The 22514-nt window shown below is 39.4% G+C and overlaps 1 protein-coding gene across 2 annotated transcripts in view; it reads left to right on the forward strand.

Moving 5' to 3' along the window:
• Positions 1-22252, forward strand: part of Chuk (component of inhibitor of nuclear factor kappa B kinase complex) — a 33968-nt gene extending 11716 nt beyond the window's left edge. Inside the window, exons 10-21 of one of the 2 annotated variants that reach the window (XM_021151339.2) lie at positions 3834-4028; positions 6083-6185; positions 6835-6958; positions 7839-7990; positions 10397-10458; positions 12227-12336; positions 12927-12976; positions 16133-16229; positions 16659-16806; positions 17732-17865; positions 19861-19960; positions 21054-22252. In XM_021151339.2, coding sequence (XP_021006998.1) covers positions 3834-4028; positions 6083-6185; positions 6835-6958; positions 7839-7990; positions 10397-10458; positions 12227-12336; positions 12927-12976; positions 16133-16229; positions 16659-16806; positions 17732-17865; positions 19861-19960; positions 21054-21083 — 1305 coding nt within the window. In that variant the 3' untranslated portion in view covers positions 21084-22252. The remainder of the gene's footprint in view (positions 1-3833; positions 4029-6082; positions 6186-6834; positions 6959-7838; positions 7991-10396; positions 10459-12226; positions 12337-12926; positions 12977-16132; positions 16230-16658; positions 16807-17731; positions 17866-19860; positions 19961-21053) is intronic. The other variant, XM_021151340.2, reaches the window with a different exon arrangement.
• The last annotated feature ends 262 nt before the right edge of the window (positions 22253-22514 follow it).

Below are 22514 nucleotides of genomic sequence, written 5' to 3' on the forward strand. Positions count from 1 at the left end.
CTGCGCTCCTTCTGCCCGGGATGATCTGTCTGTACTTAGCACGTTTCACCTGTGCTGATTAGTGTATCTTCAGTTACTTTCCCTTAGGTGGGCTCTGTCACAGTTAGTCACTTAAGATTTTCTGTGGTCTCTGAGTTTTTTAAAGATTTATTTATTTATATTTAAGTACACTGTAGCTATCTTCAGACACTCCAGAAGAGGGCATCAGATCGCATTACAGATGGTTGTGAGCCACCATGTGGTTGCTGGGAATTGAACTCTTTGGAAGAGCACAGCCCCATTTCTCAACTTTTATTTGTAACTTTTTACTTAGATTTTCTCCCTCAGTTCTATTTTATGGATTTTTGTTTTATTATTTATATAATATATTCATATATTTATTTTTATATTTCTGTATTATATATTATATTTATTTATATATAGAAATATATATACATATATAAAATATATATTATATACCTACATGAACAAATTATTGTGTTTATTATACATTATATAGTATATAGGAAATTTATAACAAAATATAAATATATATTTAAATAAATTATATATTTATACAATAAATAAATATTTATAATGATTTACTGATTAATTTGTTTTATTACTAGCTATATATACTGGCATTCAGTACTGAGAGGGTATGTACCAAGTTTTCAGTATACTTTGTTTGCAATCATTTATTACTGACTATATAGCAGAACTTCTTAGACTTTTTTTACATTTTGTCTGAGAAATTTTTTCCTGGCTAGAAAATATAGGTATATAACACATATGAGATCAGACATTTACTCATAAGAAATTTTATTTTAAAATGTTTCTTTGATATGCATATATAATTTTACCTTTTATTAATGTGAAAATATACATATTAATGAAATGGATGTGTTTCTTTTTATATAAAGAGTCTTAGCTGAGTATTTGATACTACAAGAGAGTAGAGATGGTTGATGCCTTGATTTTATTATGGTCATTGCTGAAAATGCCTCTTCACATAAGTATTCAGTACAAAGGGGCAGACGCATATTGAGGAACATGGCAGAAACTGGAAATTCTGTTCTACTCCCAAGCCAAAATTCATTTAATACTTTAAAAAAATTTTAAAAATCAAAAGTTTATAGTAAATACAATCTAAACATAATAATCTGATACTTCCTTGATGAGGAATATTGGTAGGAAAATATCAAAAATCTTTGTTTTCTCTAATTAAACCATTATGCTTTTGTAAGAACAGAAGATTATATGTACAATAAAAGTCCATGCTGCAGTCCATAGCATGCAGTCATCTAAGATCTCAGCTTAAATATTCCAGTGACATCACACAGTGGGATACTAATGGCCACTGCTGCGAATGCTGTGAAGCGATTTTGTATTAACAGTTGTTGTGCATTCGGAAGCATACATTTATTGTGCCACATTCTTTGTGCCCTGGACATTTAGTTCTGTGCTCCTATACGTGGGGTCATGACCCACAGTTTAAGGAGCTGAGACCCATAGTCAGACTTTAAAATTGGATTGAGAACTCAAAAATGTGTAAAGTCCAATCTTGATATCAGCTCAAAGTAGGAATTTGAGGGCATATTGTTACTAAAAGATCTGCCTTCTGTTTTTGTTTTTCTAGATCATTTCTCTATGTGGCCCTGGCTGTCCTGGAATTAACAGTAGACCAGGATTGCTTGAACTCAGAGATCCACCTGCCTTTGCCTTCCTAGTGCTGTGATTAAAGGCCTGCACCACCATGCCGAGCCTGATACTGGCTTCTTTTTTTTTTTTTTTTTGGTTTTTCGAGACAGGGTTTCTCTGTGTAGCCCTGGCTGTCCTGGCACTCACTTTGTAGACCAGGCTGGCCTCGAACTCAGAAATCCGCCTGCCTCTGCCTCCCGAGTGCTGGGATTAAAGGCGTGCGCCACCACGCCCGGCTGATACTGGCTTCTTAACTAGGTTCTCTTGTAGTGTGTCAAAGAAAAATCACTCCTTGGTGTGTAAGCGGTACAGAGCTTATTTAGCCTCTTATTTCTATGTTGTCTTTAATCCCTCCCCACCACCCAACTTACATGAGTCAAAGCATCACCCCTGCTTTTTAAAATAGTTATTCTTAGACTTACATTTTTTTGTCTTTGTTTTCTAGTTTTGTTTTGTTTTATTTGTTTTTTGAGAGAGGGTTTCTCTCTGTAGCCCTGGTTGTCCTGGGCTTGCTTTGTAGAGCAGGCTGGCCTCAAACTCACAGAGATCTGCCTACCTCCTGCTTGCTGGAATTAAAGGTGTGCACCACCACACCCAGCTGCCTGACTTATTTTATTTTATTTATGAGTGTTTTGCTATGTTTGCAACATCAGCATGGTGCCCGATGCTCATCACCTTCCCTTCTCTGAAGGAGTCTGCGAGTCTTTGCTGTAGAGTATGGAAAAGGTGTCTCATGTTATTTGTGGTTCATACGCTTCCAGTTTATAGCACCAGTATTGTCCTGTCAGTGAATCTTAGCAAATATTTACCTTCTCTTTATTTTGAGTAAATTGATAACTTTTCTCAAAGTATCAACCTTAGGAGGCTGAGAGAGGCAGACAGATCTCTGTGAGTTCGAAGTCAGTCTGTTCTGCAGGTCTACATAGCAAGTTCCAGACCAGCCGGGGTACATAAGATAAGTAAGGAAATTGTGGAGTTCCGTTCATAGAATTTGGAGGCTTTAAGCATACTTCCTAGGCTGGAACTAGGACTAAATTTTGTAGAATTAGTGTTAATAGGGAGACAGAAGAGTAGGAGAGATTTATAGGCAGGGGATACAATGAGCAGAAATACAGAAGCATGAGCCACACAGCAGTTTAATGTTATTGGACACTTGTCTAAGGTGTTTTTAGATATTCTGTACCAGGAAGGCATATGCTGTCTGATTTCATAGCAGCAAAGTAGTTGTTGAAATAGTTTTCTTTAAGAAAACACTTTAGAGAGTCTAAAACAGTTTATGCTTCAGGTGCTGGAGATAGAGCTTGGCTGTTAAAAAATGTGTGTCACTCTTACAGCAGACCCAAAATTTGTTCTCAGCGTCTACATCAGAGAGCTGACAAACCACCTGTAACTCCAGAAGGCAGAGGCAGACAGATCTCTGTGAGTTCAAAGTCAGTCTGCTGGTCTACATACCATGTTCTAGGCCATCTGTCTGCCTTTGCATTCTGGGTGCTGGAATTAAAGGGGTATGCTACCAGTATCCAATGGGGATGACATTAGCTGAAATACTTTTTCAGTCTTAGTCTCTTCAACTGTATGTATGTATGTGTGTGTATGTATAGGTTTTTTCTAGTACCATTAATCCAAAATTCTCATCTTTTTCTCTCACTGTGCCTTTAAGTGAACATGAGACTGTTTTCTTGTCCAACTTTGAGCCCTTGGGCAGACTACCACCCCAGGATTTGGTTGCATGAGGAGAATAATAATACTTTTTCCTGTTGAAATAGAAGCCCATCTCTTGTCTTATATGATTGTTTCTTGAGGCAACATGAGGTAGTTTATAGTTCAGATCCAAGCTCTACCACTCATCTGTAGTTGAGAAGCCTTTGCTAAAAGGGGATCAGAGGCTCTAAGTACAGGGACGTTTTGTCAAACAAACAAACAAAACACCAAAACTACAACCTTATATTGTTTAGAAAAACAGATCTGAGCCTGGCTCTCATAAAGTGTCATTTTGTAAGTACAGAAGGTTTACTGCTTTGGAGAAAGAGCGAGCTTTATCTAGTATTGAAATAATTCCTGTGTTTAGATTCCCCCCTTCAGTAATCTTTCAGGGAATTGTTTATGTGATAAATGGTTAATAAACATGTTGTTGTTGTTTTTTATTTATACAGATAGTGCACATCCTAAATATGACTTCTGCAAAAATCATTTCTTTTCTGTTACCATGTGATGAAAGTCTTCATTCACTACAGTCTCGAATTGAGCGTGAAACAGGAATAAATACAGGTTCTCAGGAACTTCTGTCAGAGACAGGAATTTCTCTGGATCCTCGGAAACCAGCCTCTCAGTGTGTTCTAGATGGAGTTGTAAGTTCTTTGTGGGGACTTGGGGGAAGCTGGGGATCGGGGTCTTGCTATATAGCCCAGAATGACCTCTAACTTTCAATCTTCCTGCCTCATGAAACTGAAATCACAGGCCTGAACTACCTGCCCAGGGCTTTTTTTTTTGTTTTTAGTTGACTAGTGTTTGTATTTAGTTATGGATGATGCTATAGTTATTCAATACATGTGCATACTATGAAGTGATTAAACTCTAAGAGAAACAATTCATTCCCTTGGCTATTCCATTTCTGCGCTTTGGAATTTGCAAACTTCTTTCCTTTACTTACATTAACATATAAATATAGACTGTAGTTATCCTTAAGTCCTGTAGAAACTGAGAATAAAAATGTGATGCACAAGCCGGGCGTGGTGGCGCATGCCTTTAATCCCAGCACTCGGGAGGCAGAGGCAGGTGGATTTCTGAGTTCGAGGCCAGCCTGGTCTACAAAGTGAGTTCCAGGACAGCCAGGGCTTTACAGAGAAACCCTGTCTCGAAAAACCAAAAAAAAAAAAAAAAAAAAAAAAAAATGTGATGCACATTGCCCGGCAGTGGTGGTGCACACCTTTAATCCCAGCACTTGGGAGGCAGAGGCAGGTGGATTTCTGAGTTCGAGGCCAGCCTGGTCTACAGAGTGAGTTCTAGGACAGCCAGGGCTACACAGAGAAACCCTGTCTTGAAAACAAAAACAAAAACAAAATGTGATACACCCACATTAAAGGTGCTGTGGTACACACGTTTGATTCTCAGGTACATTTGATTTGGCAAGTAGAGCCCTGTGAGTCCAAGACAGTCTGGTCTATATAGTAGGTTTGAGGCTAGCCAGGGCTATATGGGGAGACCGTGTCTCAAAAAAGTTTTCTGGTAACTTTTATTTTGTTTCTTCATATATTATAGATGTATAATATATAATACATAATATTATATTATAATAATATAATATATATTATAGATGTATAATATATACCTATCTCAGTTGTAACTCATAGACTTTATAAAAATAACTTTAAGTCAGTATAAAAATATTTCTATTCCTCGTGTCCATTACCTTTTAGATTTCCATTCTACCCATCCCATTAGTCTACTTTCTGCCTCTGTAGATTTGCATGCCTGTTTGTGTGTGGGTATGTCTTTGTGTGGGTATATATGTTTATGAGAAGTCTACATGTACATATGTCCTGTAGAGGACCAAGGTCAACCTCGGTGCCATTCCTCAACAACAATCAAGTTCTCTAATTGGTTGCAACTTACTGATAAGGCTAAGCTGGTGGAACCACCATACCCAACTGTTTTTTAGACCTTAGGTTCTGGGGAATCATACTCTGGTCTCCATGCTTATATAACATTACTGATGGAACTGTTTTCCCAACTAGCATTATATATTAAGCTTTATCAGTGGTACAGTGTGTGTAAGCATTTTGTTCCATTCCTGTTTGCCTTTTTGAAAAAACGGTCTTTCTATGTAGCCCAGGCTGGTCTCCTCACCCTGTCCTGTGCTGTGATTACTCTACTCCTGATCTTTTCTTTTTGATTACTGCATAGTATGTTATTCTGTGGATATATATCTTTTGTATTTGTTTTTTGTTGGGTTTTTTTTTCTCTTAATTGCTAAAACTAGAAAAAAACTTTTTTTATTTTCTGTTTTTCTTAACTTTTAGCAAACAAAATGATGGTGTTTGTTATAGCATTTTAATGTACATTTATTTATCATAATTTTTCTTATACCTCCCTTATCCATCTTGCCCTTCTTTTGCTGGCCTTCCTCTCCCTAAACACTCCTCCTCCTGCTTCATCGTCACATAAACTCCATTACCCCCTTTCCACACCTTCTGTATTTGTTCTTTTGGGTCTGGTGATTATTTTTCACTTTGGCCAATATATCTGCTTTTCCCCTAAAGTAAACCTTGGGCCCCAAGTCTATAAAGTATGTGAATGCACATTGACTTTGTTCATTGCATTTCAGAAGGAAATCTGGTGCTTAAGGATTTATAAAACCTTGAGTTTTCAAGAATCTTCAAATTTTGGTTTGTTTCTTTTTTAGAGAGGCTGTGATAGCTACATGGTTTATTTGTTTGATAAAAGTAAGACTGTATATGAAGGACCATTTGCATCCAGAAGTTTATCTGATTGTGTAAATTATATTGGTAAGTAGAGTCCAGTTAGTAGCTGAACTTTAATCTTGAAATTACATGATTAGTAGATATGATCTTTTAATGTTTTTGTTCAGTATCAGTATCTGTGGTTTCTATATGTGGTTGACATGGATTTAATGTAGTTTGGGAGATGTGAAGGTAGATTTAAATCACCATAGCTCCTTCATGTAGAAGACCTCCCTTCCCGAGGCTAGGGCTCTACAGAGAGGAGAATGAAAGCCACTATTAGTCAAGCCTACTCTCTAACTGTTCCTTTACTATAGTGTTCAGATCTCTACACACAGCTTATCCTATGAAGCTGAGCTGGTGGTTTAGGAGATAATAGCTACTTCTCAGAACCAGAAAAAACTGGTGGACTATGGAGGAGATGGAACTTGCTTTAAAGCTTGAAAGAAGTATAGGATTTGGATTAGTAGAGAGAGAAGGCGTATTCTCGACTGGAAAGAAGCAAGGTTAAAATAAAGATGTACAGGAATAATCTCCAGTTCCTTGAGGGAAGCAGTTATGTCAGTCATACAGCCCTTACAGCTAGTCAGGTAGTCAATTCTTTTTAGCATCTATGGGATTAATATTTGGAAAGGAACTCACAAAGAATGAAATATAATGTAGCTTACCTCCCTTAATACCATCTTACTTACAGTACAAGACAGCAAAATACAACTGCCAATTATACAGCTGCGCAAAGTATGGGCTGAAGCAGTGCACTACATATCTGGGCTAAAGGAAGACTACAGCAGGCTCTTTCAGGGACAAAGAGCAGCAATGTAAGTGGATTGTTTTTGAAGCATAATGCCATGTGTATCATGTACCCAAGAATTATTCTTGCCAGGTTTCACTAGCAGGACTGTGTACAAAGCTAAAATACTGAGCATTAATTTTTTTTTAAAGCCACAATGTGTTTGTGTCCATGTGAGTGGGTGTACATGTGAGTGGATGCACATGTGAGTGGGTGTCCATGTGGAAGCCAGAGGTTGATGCTGGGTATCTTTCCCTTAGTGTCTTCTCACCTAAGTTTTGAGGCAGGATCTATTACTAAACCTGGAGCTCACTGAGTTAAACTGACGAGCCAGTGAGCTCGTAGGATCTGTGTCCCCCCAAGCCTCTTAGCACTGGGGGTACAAGCACACACTGTCATGTACTAAGCTGAGATAATCATGCGTGCAAGGCAAGCACTCTACCCACTGAGCTGTCACCCTGATAATATCCTAACCAGACTTAGATTTCTTCCTTTCTTTTTTTTTGTGTGTTTGTTTGTTTGTTTGTTTGTTTTCGAGACAGGGTTTTTCTGTGTATCCCTGGCTGTCCTGAAACTCACTCTGTAGACCAGGCTGGCCTCGAACTCAGAAATTTGCCTCCCTCTGCCTCCCAAGTGCTGGGATTAAAGGCGTGCGCCACCACCGCCCGGCCAGACTTAGCTTCTTGTTAATGGTGTAAAATCACTCAGCTGTAGTGACTTGGAAGTAGTAGTTGCTGAGTGATCTTAGTTAAAGAAGGTTGTTTAATCACAGACACCACAGGCAGGAAATAGGTCAGCCAGTTCTCTGAATTGATAATAGAAATTTAGGTTTGGATACTGTATGTTTGCAAATTGTTATTCAATGTTTCTGAATGTTGATAATTTTGTTTTGTTTTGCTATGGCTTAGGTTAAGTCTTCTTAGATATAATGCTAACTTGACAAAAATGAAGAATACTTTGATCTCAGCATCACAGCAACTCAAAGCTAAATTGGAGTTTTTTCGAAAAAGCATTCAGCTTGACTTGGAGAGATATAGTGAGCAGATGACTTATGGGATATGTAAGTGTCTGGCTGTAATGTATTTGTAAGGAATGTCTAGTTTCTCAAAACCATCTGCTCTTTGTTGACACATAGCCAGTTATTTAAATTCACAACAGAACAACACACAGGATAACTTAAGTCATCAAACTGTTCTTGTTTTGAGGATTAGCTCATTTAATCCCTTAATTGAGCAACTTATTTCATAATTGTAATAAAATGACTTAACTCTAGAGAAGATGAATAAGAGACTTAAGACTATGAAATTTAAGTCTTATTTTAGAAAGGCACACCGAGTCTATACTGAGATGACTTCTTAGCAAATATTGTACTGAAATGTGTGCTTCCCCCAATTGGGGTACTGAAACCAAGGTCCTTAAGATAATGGTAGGAACTCTGGGAAATAATTAAGTCACAAAGGGACCTTCATGGATGAACTGTTTCCTTTAACAAAAGACTGAGAGAGATTCCTGCGCCCTTTCTGCCAGGAGAGGACACAAAAGGCAGCCATCTAGGAGCCAAATCTTCTCACTTTCCAACACTGAGCAATGAATTTCCATGGATATTTGCCACCTAGAGTATATTTGCCTTTGTTTTCTAGTTTTGTTCTAGCAGTGTAGCAGCCCAAATGGACTAACACAGCCAGGGGAATCTTAAATTAATCTGGTTTTCTGTTTAAAATATACATACATACATACGATTTCCAAGGTCATGGTTTTTTCTGACCATCTGCTGTGGGGTTCAAGCTGCTGTTTTCTCCACACAGTACACAGTCTTCTGACTCAACCTTATCTTCCCTCAGATGTGTTACGGATTTATAAAGAGTTAAAATTCAAATAAACTGAGTTTTCTGATTTCATGAAACATGTCTTTTTTAAGGAAGTAGGTTCTGTTTATATTTGTATCTGACAAAGTTATGCATATCTCAGAATGTCCAGTTCACTAACCAGTTAGTGATCGAATATGTTTACCTTCCAGTGCTATTTCTTTGTTTACATATTATAGGCATTCTTGTGAATGACAAAACATAATTATTTCATTAAGCATCTTTGACTTGTCATAGGCATACTGTACAACTAGTGAAATACTAGTTAACATGGTGAAATAGAGCTAGTTGTGCTGACACTAACATATCAGTAGAATATTTGACAGTGACTATCTTGTTACTTTTCTCTTGTAGTGAACAAGGCAACTTATAAAAGAAAGCATTTAGTTGGGGGTTGTTTACACAGGGTGGGCCCATGACCAGCATGGTGACTGGCAGACAGGCAGGCATGGCTCCAGATCAGTAGCTGAGTGCTTACATCTGATCCACAGGCAGGAGGCAGAGAGAGCAGACTGGGCCTAGCATGGGTTTCTGAAACTCAAAGCCCACTTCCACTGACAGATTTTCCAACAAGGCCGAACCTCCTAATTATTTCTAAACAGTTCACCACCTGGGAACCAAATATTCAAGTGTATGAGCCTGTGGGGGCCATTCTCAGGAAACCACCACAGTGATCATTCAGTTGTGGGGAAAGCATGCATAGATTAGATTGTCTTGTGAGAGAATAGAGACTGTATCTTGTAACAGTCCCGTTAGTGAGAACACTTGGAGTAAAGGGGACAGACCTTTCTTTTTATATTTTTTACGTACTTTACAGTACTGGGAATTGAACCCAGACCCTTGTGTTGTTTTTGATACAAGATCTTTATTTATGTTGTCTTGGGTGGCCTGGAATTGACTACATAGACCAGGCTGGCCTTGATCTCCCAGAGACCTGTCTGCTTCTGCCTCCCAATCTGGAATAAAACCACATGCAGCCAAACTCAGAGCCTTATGTACATTAGGCAACTCCTCTACTACTAAGCAACATTCCTAGCCAACAATTAACTTTTCTGAAACATGTTTATGTATTACTTTAAGATAAGTTGTTTTGGAGGGGAAACATATGTATTATTCTCCTGGAACTTCCATAACAGCTCTGTGGCTTAAAACAGTATAGATGTAAAAGCTCAGAATTTCATGGCTAAAATCTAAAAATCAAGGTGCTAGCCATGCCATGATTCTGGAAACTTGCAAAAACAGATGATTTCCTAGCTCCCCAGATGACCAGCCGTGCTTACTGTCCTTCCTTCGGCTTACCACTTGTTGTCATCTGCATTCTCCTTTGTGTTTCTGTGTACCCCGCCTCCCCAAGACTATTCTCTTAAGGACACTGGAAAAGAATCACACTATGGGAAGGCCTAGCCTAGTCCAGTGTGCGCACATACATAGGTGATTAACTTTATAAATTGACTATTTCCGGTGAGGTAACCTTCTAAGGTGTTGGGGTTTAGGAGTATAGGGTGCCTATTTGGGTAAGACACTTTCAACCCATTATGTATCTTTGATGTTGATAGATACAACCAGGCTAATATTTAAAGATACCTTTTTTCTTTTTTTAGCTTCAGAAAAAATGTTAAAAGCATGGAAAGAAATGGAAGAAAAGGCCATTCACTATTCTGAGGTAAAAATCATTGAACTCATTCTGTGTATTTAATGTCTCCATTAAAAATTATCTTTGATTTTGACATATAAAAAGTATTTATCTTTTCATTCCTGAAATTTAGACTTATATCTTGTATATGCTTTGAAAAGAGAGTGGAAGGTTATCATGGGCTATAAAACCAAAGGCATTGGTAGCTTCATTAAACTCCAGTTTCCTTTATTTTATATCTTTCTATCTATCTATCTATCCATATATGTGTGTATATGTATGTGTGTGTGTGTGTGTGTGTGTGTGTATATATATATATATATATATATATATATATATATATATATATATATATATTAGGGGTGCAGTCTTTTCTAATAGGCTTGTGAACATTATGGAAATCAGTAATGAGATGTATGGAAATCAGTAATGAGATGTATCATTAGTAATTTTCTTACTGGTTTAAGTAAGATGGCTTCACATCTAGTTTAAATGGGACAGTTCTATTTATACCTGATATCTTCTCATAATTATCAATAGAACTCTGTTTCATTCTGAAAACTATATAGGTTTAGAGAACGTATACCTCCTAAGGGATGATTCTCTAGGTGGCACATTGCTTTCTTCTCCTGTATGTTCATGGCCTTGTGCTGTCGCTGCCCACGGTGCCAGTTCATACTTACACTGAGGATGTGAGTAGGCCAGTTGGTATTGTGCAGCTGATCTCACACAAAATGGCAGTGGTTTCAGTGGCCACTTAGTTTGTCTTGTGAATGGCACTTAGTTATTTTGCTTCTCCAGAGGCCAAAGCAAATGCTAGTAGTAGGTGGCTATGGTTAGAAGGGAGAAAAAGGAGTGTGTTTGTTTGTTTGTTTGTTTGTTTTGAGACAAGGTCTCACTGAATAGCCCTAGCTTGTCTGGAACTCACTATGTAGACCAAGCTACCTTTGACTCACAGAGATAGATACATTTGCCTATGCCTCCTGAGTGCTGGGATTAAAGGTGTCACTGTTGCACCTACATAAGGCGTTTTTATAAGAAAGACTGTCAAAAGCATATTAAACCCCCGCCATGGCTGAGGAGCACTTAGCAGTTATGGGAAGGAGAGTCAGTTTTCTTTAAGGATGTGGTCCCTAGTAGTTTGACTATGTCCTGTTGTATGGCCTCACATTCTTTTTTTTGTTTTGTTTTGTTTTTTGGTTTTTCGAGACAGGGTTTCTCTGTGTAGCCCTGGCTCTCCTGGAACTCACTCTGTAGACCAGGCTGGCCTCGAACTCAGAAATCCGCCTGCCTCTGCCTCCCAAGTGCTGGGATTAAAGGCGTGCGCCACCACTGCATGGCCTCACATTCTTTAGTCTATATATGATCATCGCATATTGAACCCTGTGGATTATTTAAAAAAAAAAAGACATGAAGTTGGGAGAGGTGCAAGGGAGGCTAGAGGAGTAGATCTGAGAGGAGTTAGGGGGAATAGTGGGAGTAAATATCAAAGTACATTATATGAGCCTATGAATTTCTCCAAATTTTAGTTGATGATTATTATTATTTAAATAGCTTTGACCAGTCTAGTGTGCTTTATACTGTAATCCCAGCACTCAGGAAAGCAAGACAGGAGAATTAGAGGTTCAAGAATAGTCAAGGCTATGTAATACAGCTGTCTCATTAAATAGACAATTAGCTTTAACAAAATTACCTTGTTGTAGTAAAACATTCAGTTTTACTGCTACAACAGCTTATGTGCTACCTTGTTGTATGTGGTAGTGAGCCTGTCATTGTCTTGGTTGGTGTCATATTTTAGGTTGGGGTCATTGGTTACCTTGAGGATCAAATTATGTCTTTGCACACTGAGATCATGGAGCTGCAGAAGAGCCCCTATGGACGACGCCAGGGAGACCTGATGGAATCTCTGTAAGAATGTATCTGTGCTGTTGGTCTTGATTTTATAATATTTTGTTTGTCCTTCCTACTTATATCTGGGTTTTTCTTACCTCTAATATATCCCTATGATATGATTTTCTTAAAAACATTCATTTATTTTGTTGGGAAGAGGTGACATGCAACACGTCACATTGTCCATGTAGAGATCAAAGGACAGAAGGTGGGGTGATGGGTCTCCGCTCCTACCATGGTGGGCCCAGGAATTGAACTCAGGTTCAAGCACTTTTACCTTCTGAGCCGTGTCTCCAGCCCTTAGAATATCTTAAAAGGAAGCTATTTCTTAGTCATAGGGAGTTTGGGAAATAACTCTCTGGATTGTTACCGCCTCTGTGTTTGTGTTTAATGTATATTTAAATTACAAATGATCTCCCCATTTTCTTCCCTTTTGGTCTAAGGTATAATCTCCTAACTCCTCTGTTGAGGCTAATTTCCTAAATGTCTAATTAGAAACTTCAGATTTTCTCTCTGATCACAAGCCATGATTTTTTATTCAAGTTGTGGATTATTGATCATTAAGTTATTTGCACATACTGAAAGGTGTTTGTTTTTCTTTTTTGTAGGGAACAGCGTGCCATTGATCTCTATAAGCAGCTAAAGCACAGACCTACTGGTAAGACACTTCAGTCACAGTATTGAAAGGTGGTTTAGGAAACACCCTAACTGAACAAAGTGGGTAGATTTGAATGTTTTTTAACTTCATAGTATGATCCTGTTTTGGTATTCTTTTTGCAACATTTGTGGCATAATAGCTTTAAATTTATAAAAACTTAAAAGATTAGAAGAGGAAAGTAATAAGGATATGGAAGTAGAAAAGTTTTAAAAGTGAAGTGAAAAGAAAGTAGAGAAGAAAAAAAAAGGGAATTTAGCGTTGGATCAATGAGTAAAGTGCTTGCTCCGATAACACGAAAACCCGCGTCTAGATTCCCAACACTCACATAAGCACACGCATGGCAGCACACCCCTGTCGTCCCCGCAGTACTGGGACAGCAAGGACAGATAGGTTCCTGGCACTCAGTGGCCAGCCAGTCTAGCTGAAACAGCAAGCTTAAGATTCAGAGAGATACCCTATCAACAAGTGAGGTGAGATCTGTCAAGGATGATACGTGACGGTGACCTTGAGCCTCTGCATGTACTCTCTCCCCAACAAAAGGGAAGAAATAGCACCACCACCACCCCCAACACACACACACACACACACACACAGAGCAATAAAAGGGTGTAACGGTTGAGGAAAAATACTGCTTAACCTAGAGAGCTTGGAAAGAAGTCAACATAGTGGGTTCTGGGTGGGATGGGAAGAGAAGCCATTCCAGAAGCAGTTTGTCCTGAAAAGCCTTGCCTTCACCAGTACTGGTCACTGCTCATGTCCTTAGGGAACAATTCATACTGCACACTGCCAAATACAGAGCACTGTTGTTGGGAGGAATGTAGGTTGGAAACCAGAAGCCTTGAATTCTAAATTGGGTATTTTACTGACTAATCTCCAGTACATCTCCATATTTCTATTCCCCTTTTGTGCAAAACAAGTAAGAACCTAGCCTTCTAACTCAAGTAAGAACCTAGCCTTCTAACTCAAGTAAGAACCTAGCCTTCTAACTCAAGAACCTAGCCTTCTAACTCGAGTAAGATCCTAGCCTTCTAACTCAAGTAAGAACCTAGCCTTCTAACTCAAGTAAGAACCTAGCCTTCTAACTCAAGTAAGAACCTAGCCTTCTAACTCAAGAACCTAGCCTTCTAACTCAAGTAAAAACCTAGCCTTCTAACTCAAGTAAGAACCTAGCCTTCTAACTCATTATACTTTGGCAGTGTATTTTGAGAACATGTTTATGAAAATGCTTTGAAAACAATAAGGTGATATATGTGTGTGTGTGTGTATGTGTGCAAAACACCTTTATTTTAACTAAATGTATTTATTTTGAAGAATTACATAAGTAATAAGGGATATCTGTGCTCTGGAATATATTTTTTAATTTTTTTTTTTCAAGACAGGGTTTCTCTGTGTAGCTCTGGCTGTCCTGGAACTCACTCTGTAGACCAGGCTGGCCTCGAACTCAGAAATCTGCCTGCCTCTGCCTCCCAAGTGCTGGGATTAAAGGCGTGCGCCACCACTGCCCGGCTTGGAATATATTTTTTATTTTAAAAGTTTTATATTACTTATATAAAGTTTTCAAGTTTTAGATTTGAAAATTATAGACATATAGCAACATATAGCAACTTTATATAATATTTATATATTTTTTAAAAAAAACAGCATGCGTGCACTGGGTGTTTTGTTTTATTGACATTGTATTTTTATTTTCTGTGTGTGGGTGGTTTGACCTGTATGTGTATCAGTGCACCATATGTGTGCAGTGCCCACAGAGGCCAGAAGAGGGTGTTGGATAACTGGACCTGGAGTTACAGGTGGCCATGTGGGTGTTCTGAACCTTATGTCTGTTCAGTGTGTGTGTGTGTGTGTGTGTGTGTGTGTGTGTGTGTGTGTGTGTGAAGAGAGAGAGTAGAGAGAGAGATATTCTGGGCATGAAGCTGAGCTGTGGAGGAGGTTTTTCTTTCTTTTCTCTCCCCCACCGCCTCTTGCAGTAGCGGGGATCCAACCCAGAGCCTGTGTATGCCTGGCAGGCACTGGTCTTCCTCTGAGCTCCAGTCCTACAACCTTCTCAAATCTCTTTTGAAACTCAAAGCTGAACTTCAGTGTCTACTGATCCTTTTTATTAGTACTTCACATTTGGTTTACGTCAGCTCTTTTTCAGATGGAAGTTTTCTGAGCTGTAAACAGATGGATTAGCATGAAGTTCCCAGCAACCTGTTAGGGCAGTGAAAGCCTGACTCACCCACTGTTCTAAGTAAGCAGTGTTAATCATCTAAGAGAACTAGTCTCTTGGCCAAGGGCTGCATCTGTGTTGGAATTTGGGTTAGTAAGGGTTAAATCCACCAGACTATTCTCTCAAACACAGGCAACATAAGTCTCTTAAGAATTAAACATACAACCATGCATAAATTTACTTTTTAGAAAATATTTATGTCTGTACATGTGGGTGTATTTCATTTGTGTAGGGGTACCCATAGAGTCCAGAAGAGGGCATCAGATTCTCCTGGAGATGTTATTATAGGCACTTGTGAGCCACCTGACTTGAGTGCTGGGATACAAATCTGGGTCCTCTGGAAGAGCAGCAAAGGCTTTTGACAACTATTCCTAGCCTTGTCACTTTACTTTTTGATGTATAGCTGTCAATGAACTATACTTCTTAGAATTTATAGTTAATTTAAATTTTTTTTAAATCCATGTGTTAATTTAAATGGTGTTGTAGTTTTTCATGGGGCAATGTGAGCAGTCCATTTACCCCAGACAGTACACCAGTGACAAACAAGTCATGACTTTGTCCTGGTCGTGTTTGGCAAATCTGAATTTCATCAGGATTACTTAGAGGTGCTTCAGGAGCTACATTTCTGAGGAAAATCTCTCCTCTTTCTTGTCTCACTGCAAGAGAACCTCTTGGGTTCTTGAAGAGGGGTAAGGCCTCCTGCACCCCTCTCTGTTTCATGGCAGACTGTTAGTGGACCTCACCTTACCTATGTAATCACAGCTTCTGAGAGCTCGCTAAGACAACAGCAGTGCCACACTTCAAGGACAGTGTTCTTCAGCAAAAGGAGAAATTGTGTAGACTACTTGCAGCTTTTTGAGCGTCTTTAAGGAACGTCCTGTTTGGAAATTAATGTGTTCTGGAAAGGAGAGGTTGTATAAACTACTAACTGAAGTCGTTTCTAGATCACTCGTACAGTGACAGCACAGAGATGGTGAAGATCATTGTGCACACCGTGCAGAGTCAGGACCGTGTTCTCAAGGAGCTGTTTGGTCACCTGAGGTAGAAAAATTGCTTTATTTCCTCCTAAATGCCATTATATTTATGTTTCTTAAAAATCATAATACTCCTTTTTGGTAAATATAAGATAATTGTCAGTATCTTATAAAACATGGTGATGTGTAAGCCCTGAACATGTGCATTACTTTCTATTTTATTTATATGCATGGGTATTATGTTTGCCCCATGTGTGTGAGGCCAGAAAGGGGCATAAGATGTGGAACTGGACTTACAGATGGATGTGACTGGTGCTGGGAATTGAACCCAGGTCCTCTGGAAATGCAGCCAGTACTCTGAACCTCTGAGCTGTGTGTCTAGCTCCTCCATCCGTTCACTGGTGTGCTGGTTGTGCTTTGTCTCCTCTGGGTTGGGCGTGGTGGACAGTATACAGAGAGCTGTGACAAGTACCTGACACTGACTCAATCTTTCCAGCAAGTTGTTGGCCTGCAAGCAGAAGATTATTGATCTACTCCCCAAGGTGGAAGTGGCCCTCAGTAACATCAAAGAAGCTGACAATACCGTCATGTTTATGCAGGGAAAGAGGCAGAAAGAAATTTGGCACCTCCTTAAAATTGCCTGTGTAAGTAATTATTAGTGAAGGTAATACTGAGTTACTGTTATTTTCTGCCACAGAGGCTTTTTTTATTGCTTTAAGGTATGTCCTTTGAATAGTTATACTTTTTTGTTTGGTTGGTTTTTTTGTTTTTCGAGACAGGGTTTCTCTGTGTAGCTCTGGCTGTCCTGGAACTAACTCTGTAGACCAGGCTGGCCTCAAACTCAGAAATCTGCCTGCCTCTGCCTCCCAAGTGCTGGGATTAAAGGCGTGCGCCACCACTGCCCGGCGTATATTTATACTTTATGTTGGGTTCACACGTTCCTTGATCAGTATCCAAGTAATTACAGAGATAGGATGTTTGTATTATCACTCTCCTTTCCAGTGCTGCTGCTGCTGCCGGTGGACATGGTGGTGGTGGTGGTGGTGCTGGTATATGTGTGGTTTTGTTTGTTTCTTTTGAGGCAAAAGCTCTCTCTAGCCTAGACTGGAAGCTAAACTACCTCACAGCAATTTTCCTGCCTCCAGTTGCTGCGATTAGAAGTGTGAGCCACCATACCGAGCTCAGTCCCCGTTTTACAGTCCTCCCTACTCTGGATCACTGTGGTTGCCCAACCCAACGTGGAGTAAATGCATCTGACTTGTTAACAAGTCAGCCTTGTTCAGCTGTCCCTTTCCCCCAAACAAAAGCTGGATTAGAGGTATTCGATTCATTTAGCTTTACTTTAGTCTGTGTAGACAGAAACACTCAGTTTTAGTCAGTGAAGAAAAGGGGCCAGAGATACGGTATATTTAATAGAGGTGAGAATAGTTTTGTTCATAAACAGTCCAGTTTTTATAACATAATAATTGAATTATATATCTTAAGAGTATAGCTTTTTTTTTTAAATGGTGTGGATCAAGAGGTGTACGCCGCAACTTACTGTGTGTGTGCATGTGTTTTTTCCTTCAGACACAGAGTTCTGCCCGCTCTCTTGTAGGATCCAGTCTAGAAGGCACAGTAACCCCTCCAGTATCGGCATGGCTGCCCCCTACATTAGCAGACCGTGAACATCCTCTGACATGTGTGGTAACTCCTCAAGATGGGTGGGTTTACTTTGTAACAATAGGCAGTTGTGTTTCAGGGGAAAGGGGTAGGACAGAGGTGGTAAACATGGTGGTTAATGGTGCCTTCAGACCAGGGCTCAGTTTTTTTTTTTTTTTTTTTTTTTTTTGGTTTTTCAAGACAGGGTTTTTCTGTATAGTTCTGGCTGTCCTGGAACTCACTCTGTAGACCAGGCTGGCCTCGAACTCAGAAATCCACCTGCCTCTGCCTCCCAAGTGCTGGGATTAAAGGTGTGCACCACCACTGCCCAGCTTCAGGGCTCAGTTTTCATTATCTCTTTAGTGTTGAGTAATTTTTTGTTTTTGCTTTTTAGTGCTCATATATTTTCACTTTAAAATGAGAATGTCTTATAGAATTACTGTGAAAATTTAGTTGAACAATATATGTAAATGCTTGGGAAATAAATTTCAGTAAGTGATCCTAAGAAATGTTAGCTCGATCCAGGCTCTAAGCCGTTTCTGTCCCCACATATCAATTTCCTTTACCCAAACTGTACTCCTTCCCTAACCACTTATCTCAACAAGAAATTAGGCTTTTTGTGGTTTGTACTTTTGGTACTCAAGTTCTCTTTTAATGCAGTAGTGAGGCCTATTTCTTAAATTAAAATTTTTCAGTGCTTTAAATCATTTGCAAGTAAGAACTCAGATTTGCAGCCCTGCATTTTGTCTCTAGTTCCTCCTCTTCTGCTAAAAGCTGAATGTCTGTCCGTTTGTTATTTTCCCAGCGTAAGGTGTGCCGTGGTCAGGAGGCTCTTTGCTAGCTTGTGCACTGTCGCTTTTCTCTCGGCTCATGGAGACCTCCACAGCTCCAGGCACTTCCCACAGGTCTGCCCATGATTAGTTTTACAGACATGCTCTCATGTTACATGGCTGCTCGGGAGGTCACATAGTGACGTGCTCTCTGCTGCCTTTATGAGAGAGCAAGCGCATGGCAGGAAGGCAAGCGCTCCCAGGTATTTCCTTGTAAAGAAAGCGAGTTCCAGGGCAGGTCTCGGGCTCACTAACTGTGTGGCCCAGTATGAGCATGTAAGCAAGTAGAGTGGAGAGTGGGATTCTACAGGCTTGAGAAGATTCTCTGTTAGAACTGAAGGAAGTAAAGTTTAGTGCACACTAATCCTCAGCTCTCTAGGAAACTTCCAGTCTGAGTCTGTGGTTGTCTCCAACAGCACATCTTTATCAGAAGGTACATTTCCTGATAAACGAAAGCTGATCTTAATAATAATGTACCTCTGGTACTTCATAACCAAGGATTAGGAAGTTGGTAGCAGGACGTTTTCTGAATCAGTACTTAGTTTTAAGCTAACAGTGGATGTTATATGTGGCTTACAGTGTGATAAAGGAGGGACTGAGGGTTGGTGAAGGATGATGGCAGAGGAAACATGAAGGGAGAAGCTAGAGTCAAGGCCACCTTCACATACAAGAAACCAGGGATACTTGTTCATGGTTTCATCTGCTGTTTTCATCGGTCGGCTCGCTTGTTTTCATTGCTACTATCTGTGGTTTCGAACCAGTGTTTCTTTCCTGGATCTCTGGAGACTGGACTGCACTTTGAATCTTTCCCCTGTGTTGTGTGTGAAGTGAACATGCTGGTGTTTTACTGTATGTAAAAGAAAAAGAAAGCAATCCAGAAACAAACAAGCAAAAATGTATTCCGTTTGTCAATACCAAGGGACCTTCCCCTAATCTGGTACTTGTTAGCAGGGAGGGTGGGAGGCTGCTAGCAGTACCACCTCTTTCAAAAGAAAATCTGATTAGAGTTACAGTGGACTTCCCAGAGTAGGCAGATGCAGGGGCTTAGGTGAAGTGGGGTGCTGTCTCTTGAGTGGGAGGGATGAAGAAACTGAAGACAGCAGCAGCTGCTTTGCTGGGGTGCTTGGTCACAGAAAGTGGTCATCCTGATTTAGAAGATCAGAAAGGAGGCAACATCCAGGGGCTCCTTTGCTGAACTTGAAATGGTTTTGTTCTTTCATCCATCAGAGAGACGTTAGCACAAATGATAGAAGAAAATCTGAACTGTCTTGGCCATTTAAGTACTATTATTCGTGAAGCAAATGAGGACCAGAGCAGTAGTGTGATGGTAAGTTTTGTGTGGAGTAACTTCTGCTACTGTGATCAATTAGCCTTACAAAAAGCAAAGTAGGGGAGAAAGGTTTATTCTGCTTATAATTATAGACTACAGACCACCATTGTGAGGAAGTCAAGGCAGGAACTTGAAGTAGGTAGATGTAACAGCTACAGTCAGTCAGGAGTGTAGAGGAATGAGCGTCTGCATTCCTGGCAGTACTCAGCTCGCCTTTTCATAGTATAATACAGGGCTCAGCCCTCGGCTTGGTGCTGCCAACTTTTAGGCTGGATGCTTGCACATCACTTAAGGAAATCAGGCTGATCCCAGCTGTCCTTGGCAGTCTCCTCCAAGGTGATTCTAGGTTATGTCAACTCTGCAAAACTAACTGTCCTGTGTGGTAGCATCGTGTCGATAGTGAGCATCCCCAGTAGCGTCAACAGTCAGGTTAAGCTTCCTTCGCAGTGTGAATGCGTGTACCCCTTTGCTTCAGCAATACATTTTTTCAGTAAGATGATAGTTTTGCTCTATAATTACTGTATTTGATGCATATAAGATCAATTAAGCTAATAATAAAAGAGGTTAAATCAAGATTTAGTTGCTTTGAACTATTGATTTGTTAAAACTGGGAGAAGCTACTCTAAAATCTTAGCAAATTCACTGCATTTAGTTTTGATACAACTCTTTGTCTTTCCACTTAAGAGTATTTGACTTGGATTTTTATAACTTTAAAATACTTTTTGAGTTCCCAGAAGATAAAGTAAGCTAAATTCAAACTCTAACTTCTGTAGTTTTTTTGTTTTTTTTTTAAGATTTATTTATTTATTATATGTAAGTTCACTGTAGCTATCTTCAGACACTCCAGAAGAGGGCGCCAGATCTCGTTGCGGATGGTTGTGAGCCACCATGTGGTTGCTGGGATTTGAACTCTGGACCTTCAGAAGAGCAGTCGGGTGCTCTTACCCACTGAGCCATCTCACCAGCCCAACTTCTGTAGTTTTAACTTTTTGAATTTTGAGTATAAAATGTCCAAACATTAAAAAAATTTTAAAAAGTGAACTCTACATTCGGATAACTGCTAATTGTGACTTTGCATGCCTGCTTTTAGAGTCTTGATTGGAGTTGGTTAGCAGAATGACTCGACACTCGTTCACTGTCCTGGAGCCGACGAAGCTGTTTTGTCATTTACTCCAAAGTCATCTTTACTTGCTGAAGCCATTCCTCACTTACCAGTCTGTGAGGAGATGGCTGTGATCGGAAACTACGAGGGACTTTACAAGCACAGCAGCTTGGTGTTTTGTTTGTTTTTAATAATTATGATCTCTGAACAGATAGGATTTTATAGCAAATTAATGAAATTAATTATTCTTTTTAACACCGCAACTAATGAGGGAGATCATTAGTGACCTGCTTATCTTATAAAATTGGAAAACTAGTTTAGCTGATGAAAAAGATAATCTTCTGAAGGCCTGAATTTTCGGCAGAAGGCCCAACATGGTATTAGTAGTATACAGGAATGAAAAATTCACCCAGTGTTCATTTGAAGTAAAGTTTTATCTATGGATTTTCTGTGGAAGAGACTGCTCACAAGTAAAATTGCTCTTCCTGAAGACTAAGCCCGGTCTCCTTGTGTTGCTCTCAGGAAGTGCTCTTCTTGGCATCACATGGAGTTAGATGAACCCCATCTTTAATCACACATTTAATAGAGTCCTTCTCCTGTGTAAGGGGTTGGACTTTTGTGCCTTTGATATCAGCTGACCATAATGAATTGTGTTGTGTGCTATATGTATATGTATTTAAGGTGTACATTTAATAATATCAAAGAGAAGATGCCTGTTAATTTATAATGTATTTGAAGGTTGTATTGTTTTTGCATTTGTACAAATGGGTTACTTGTTTAAACAATCTTTTATGTCTTGTCATACAAGTTCCAAAGGGTCTGCATTCCTTTATCTGTAATTACAGTCTCAGAATCCAAGTTCTGAAACCAAGGTATCTATTCTGATCTGACACTGGATCTGCTTATCCCATTTAGTGTGAATATTCATTGATTTATGTGTTTGATTATTGGGATGTGCTGCCACAGGCTCTCTGAAGGTTGATGTAGTGTGGCGTATGCACTGAATTACCTTTCTAAAATCTGAACAGTTCTCATTCTGAAACATCTAGACTTAAGGGTTTCAGATAAAAGACTGTGGATCTCTGCCTTATGTTAAATAACTTAGAAGATGTTATTTTGTTTGAAAAAATGTGAAATGCTTTTATATTCTAGTTTTTCACTTTGCATATTAAATGATTTTAAAATTATTTTGAATCTCTACTCATTTTAATACCATAGGCTAATATGGTTTGAGAAAATATAAAGGGTCATGTGATAGGTTAGGAGCACGAGTGACAGGATAGATTCTTTATCCTTTGTTATTTGTGTGTGTGCGCACATGTATGGAAGCCAGAGGACAACTGTGGCTATTCAGGAATATCGCCCTGCTTTTTGAGAGTCTGTCAGTGGCCTGTAGCTTATCAATTAAGGTAGGTTGGGTGGACTGTGAGTCACAGGGTCTTCTTTCTT

The sequence above is a fragment of the Mus caroli genome, unplaced genomic scaffold, assembly GCF_978045245.1.
Source record: "Mus caroli unplaced genomic scaffold, Mus_caroli_1 scaffold_20, whole genome shotgun sequence".
NCBI lineage: Eukaryota > Metazoa > Chordata > Mammalia > Rodentia > Muridae > Mus > Mus caroli.